The sequence below is a fragment of the Wasmannia auropunctata genome, unplaced genomic scaffold (assembly GCF_000956235.1).
Source record: "Wasmannia auropunctata unplaced genomic scaffold, wasmannia.A_1.0 LD334183.1, whole genome shotgun sequence".
NCBI lineage: Eukaryota > Metazoa > Arthropoda > Insecta > Hymenoptera > Formicidae > Wasmannia > Wasmannia auropunctata.
In genome coordinates, this window is record NW_012028707.1 from 105,173 (window position 1) to 109,514 (window position 4,342).

Below are 4,342 nucleotides of genomic sequence, written 5' to 3' on the forward strand. Positions count from 1 at the left end.
TTTTTAAATTTTTTTATATTGTTTGATTTTTAAGATAAAAATTTTTTTTTGAAAATTTTATATTTCATGTGATTTTTAAAATAAAAATTTTTTTTGACCCATTACCCATCACCACCACTCGCCATCACCACCTACCACCACCACCCACCACCATCACCCACCACCACCACCCAGCACTACCACCCACCACCACCACCCACCACCACCTGCCACCACCACCCGCCACCACCACCCACCACCACCACCCATCACCACTACTCATCACCACCACCCACTACCACTACCCACCACATCTACTCTTCATGACCATTTTTTATATCATGTGATTTTTAAAGTAAAAGTTTTTTTGAAAATTTTTTATATCATTTGATTTTTAAAATAAAAATTTTTTCTTGCTCACCAAATTTATTTTCTTCAGTAACATTCTTTCTAAAAAATTTGTAAAAAATGACATCGACACTCGCATCTCTCAAAGTATATTGTGCTTTTCTGCAATGCCGATTAGTCTCGTTGCACTTATACCCCGAGTGAGAGGCTGTCATTGCATATTTTGACAGTTGTTTGTACTTGCAGTATATTAAAGTCAATAATGTATATAATAGCAAAATTATAAAAATAATAAAAAAATATTAAATAGCGCGCGCAAAGCTCGCAGCTGTACTCTAAATACTAGTCTAAAATGTGGATTAACCTACTGTTGCAACAAACAACGTCAATTGATATGCATTTGTATCTTTCCTCTTTAATACATATGTAATAAAAGAATGTGTGTATGGTGTGTGTGTGTGTGTGTGTGTGTGTGGTGTGTGTGTGTGTACGCGCGTGCGCATAAATATATATATATATATATATATATATAGTATAAAATTCTTTTAATTTAGCAACATTACATTCTTGGTATCAAAATACTCTTTTATCCTGTCTTTATAAAATTGGCTAGAGATGCTTTTATCAAATTTATGCAATGTAATTTCGCGTTTAATTTATTTATATATATATATGCATTGTCAAAATGACTTTTAGAATTGTTTCAGTACGCCGACATTTCTCGCTAACAAAACAATTCAATTTATATACCGTGTCGCTTTTGTATAATTCAACAGCCATAGTTTCGGAGCTTTTTTTGCTTAAATAAACTAGTGGCACATAGACATGTCGGTAGATCATTTGCATAGCGTAGTATACATGAATGAAAATACTAGTGAGGCGAAAATACCTGTTGTAGGAATCATAATAGTCTTTCCTGTCCGTAGGCGAAGGTCCCAATGACATAAGCGGTGGTGGATGACCTCCAGTGACTAGATGCGGCATCAACGGCGGTATATTGTGTTGGGATGGCTGATTTCTTCCTATGGGATATCTCGATAACGGTCTCTCCCTAGACGGTAAATCGCGTTCACGATCACGGAATGGGTAATCGTGAGCCGGTGAATCGCCGTAGTAAGTGTTGTATCCATCTCGAGGCTCGCGTGATCGCGGCCTGTCTCTCTCACGATCCCTCTCTCTTTGAAATCTGGAAGATCAAGCACATACAAAGTATATTAATTAAAAATGCATTTTACAAGATGTCTCTTATATACGATGATGAATTTTATGCGAGGTATACCTCGGAGGTGATCTGACTGGTGATCGATATCTGGTGGGCAGTAAATCACGATCTCGATCCCGCTCGCGATCTCTGTCACGGTCACGATCACGATCGCGATCACGGTCACGGTCACGGTCACGATCGCGATCGCGGTCACGATCTCTTTCTCTGTCCCTCTCCCGATCTCTATCCCTTGACGGAGATATCCTCGGCGACTGACTGCGAGAATACGATCTAGATCTGCAACATTAAAAACTTGAAGAATCAAATGATACAGCGGACATTGTGTATTTTCATTAAAACTACCAAAATACCTGCTGATAGAGAAGCTACCGCTTCTTGATCTACGTTTTGGAGTACGACTACGAGGTCGAAGTGATAACGGTGATCTCGTTGATCTTCGTTTCGACGGAGGAGGACTGCGAGATCGACTGATGCGAGACGTAAAAGGCGATCTACGACCAAAAGAGCGCGATCTAGATCGACTGTAACTACGCGATCGAGATCGCGTTCTGCTTCTTCTTCTATGTTTCCCTAAACGTCGATCTCTCTCATCCTTCTCTCTAAGCATTCGCTCGAATGCTTCCAATGGATCGTCAATTATTCTGAAGAAAAAATATATAGTAATAGGAAGTAGTATATACGGATAAGATTTTTTTTACCAATCAAGAAAAATTAATGGAAAATTAGCTTACCCAGATGGATTTCCATTGTGTATATTTCTGCCTAATCCAGGTGGCGGTGGTTGCAGATTTCTATATCCCACTGAAACACAAAACACAAATGCGAAATGCTAAAAGATTATGAAGAAAAATGAAATAGATAATTAACGAGTCAAAATGCATTATATATATAAAATAAATAAAATTGAAATAAAAGCGTCTGTGCGTGTACCCCTGCATGTTTGCTTCCAAGTATAAGAAAAAAAAATATATAGAAAATATTAGAAAAAAAGTGCTTTGTTAAGAAGCTAATTGCTTCTTTTTTGTTTACATACTCGTATAAAATTGAATATATATTACTCTTACTGGGATGCAATCCTCTCATTGGTCTTGGTGGCCCGCTATAGTTTCGGGGTGGCTGAGACGGTCGGTATCCTTGTTGCTGGTAAGGGGGTCTATCGTACCTCGGCGGTCCGTAATGCGATCCCTGTTGATGCGGATATATCGGTATTCGATGACTCATATATGGATCTGGCAAAAGTGGAGGATTATGCGGAGGTACGTTTGGCGGTGGCTGATTATAATTTGGTGGTGGAATACGCTCTTCGCCAGGCGGAAAAGGCAATAATGGTGGTTGATTGCCAGATGAAGGGACGTGCAAATGCGGTTCGTCGACCTAAAATATTGCAGCAATGTGCAGCAACGAATTAATGTTTAAGTAATGTTAAAGTCAATGACAAAAAAAGTCGTAAAGATGTAAAGAAGGTACGCTCGCGCTCACCGTTGGAGTGCCCGCACGGTCTTCGTTCGATCGACGTATTCCACTGTCATAATGCATACTAGCCGGATAATGTCCATCGTCCGCTAAATGACCTTGATAGCCCTTGGAAGGAGGTGGGTTCATTAAATGAGGTAATACCGCACTCGAAGATGGATATTCGCCGTGTTGGGAGTGTCTGGGCGACAGGGATCGATTTCGGTTGTGATTTAATGGCCGTAAATTCTCAATTCTACGACCACGCTCTCCGCTTCTGCATTGTTGTGGGAAATAATGCAAAATGTAAATGTATTTAAACTTAAACTTTGCTTATCTCTTATATATCACGATAGTTTTTGCTCTTAATGTTACAAATTTACTGCTGAAGCAAGTAAGACTCGCTTGCTTGTCTTACCTGTCACGATGTCCATCTCTGCTGAAACTTCGTCGACGTTCTCTCGATTGACGTTCTCCCGAGTATTCATTGTCCCGTTCTTTCTTATCGCGGCTGGAAGGATCGCTTCGCTCGCATTCTCTCTCCGGCGAGCTCACGAGGGCAGGAATCGGGAGTAAAGGCTCTGTTCCTGGAGGAGGAGGCACCTCAGTTTCCTCGTCAGTTGTTAGTTTTGTTACTGAGTCACTTTGCAAGTGTGACTCTGAAGTAGATTCAGGCAGAGCTGTCAGGCAGAGCACATCACGTATGAGTAGGCGATTCAAATTGATTGTGATTACAGCTTATTAAAGAGCGGATTAGCGACACATCCATGGAATCCATCGAGTTGCCGTGCAGGATTACTCTCTTACACCCTCTCTCCTTTTCATGGTGTATTTGAGGTTATGTAATTTTAATATTATCAGCTGGCAGACATAAGTTCAAATATATCTTTCGCGATACGTAATTGTAGATGAAATTCAGCACATTATCCAACACGTCCCATCACGACAAAGTTATTTCTTAAGTATTATGTGCCATATGAATCAAAACAGTCAAAACTACACTGATTACATACTCTAGTATATAATGGCGCCTGCCTTCTGTTTACGTACGAGAAATGTATATATAGACGAGAGAGAGAGAGAGAGAGAGAGATTCAAGTGGTGCAGAGTTGAGTCAAAGAGAGCATCTATCCACCCTGCAGTTCGTCTCGTCTCCCCATGGGGATGAAACTGGAACACGCAAATATCTAGGCAGCTGCACCCTCCGAGTGGTTGTCCGTCATCCCCTCCCCTCTCCCAGAAGTATCGCTAGCACTTTCGAGCTCTTCTCGATCTGCGAGCTTTATTATATTCCAATTATCTCTTTTTGGGGATTTAAGCCCGATCATAAATATAATC

At 40.5% G+C, this 4,342-nt stretch overlaps 1 protein-coding gene across 2 annotated transcripts in view; it reads right to left on the bottom strand.

Moving 5' to 3' along the window:
- Nucleotides 1-4,342, bottom strand: part of LOC105459568 (E3 ubiquitin-protein ligase RBBP6) — a 16,773-nt gene that overhangs the window by 6,877 nt on the left and 5,554 nt on the right. Inside the window, exons 7-13 of one of the 2 annotated variants that reach the window (XM_011705716.1) lie at nt 3,423-3,684; nt 3,032-3,281; nt 2,617-2,926; nt 2,284-2,353; nt 1,903-2,193; nt 1,607-1,828; nt 1,217-1,513 (exon numbers count right to left, since the gene is read on the bottom strand). In XM_011705716.1, coding sequence (XP_011704018.1) covers nt 1,217-1,513; nt 1,607-1,828; nt 1,903-2,193; nt 2,284-2,353; nt 2,617-2,926; nt 3,032-3,281; nt 3,423-3,684 — 1,702 coding nt within the window. Of the gene's footprint in view, nt 1-1,216; nt 1,514-1,606; nt 1,829-1,902; nt 2,194-2,283; nt 2,354-2,610; nt 2,927-3,031; nt 3,282-3,422; nt 3,685-4,342 lie in introns of both variants that reach the window. The other variant, XM_011705715.1, reaches the window with a different exon arrangement.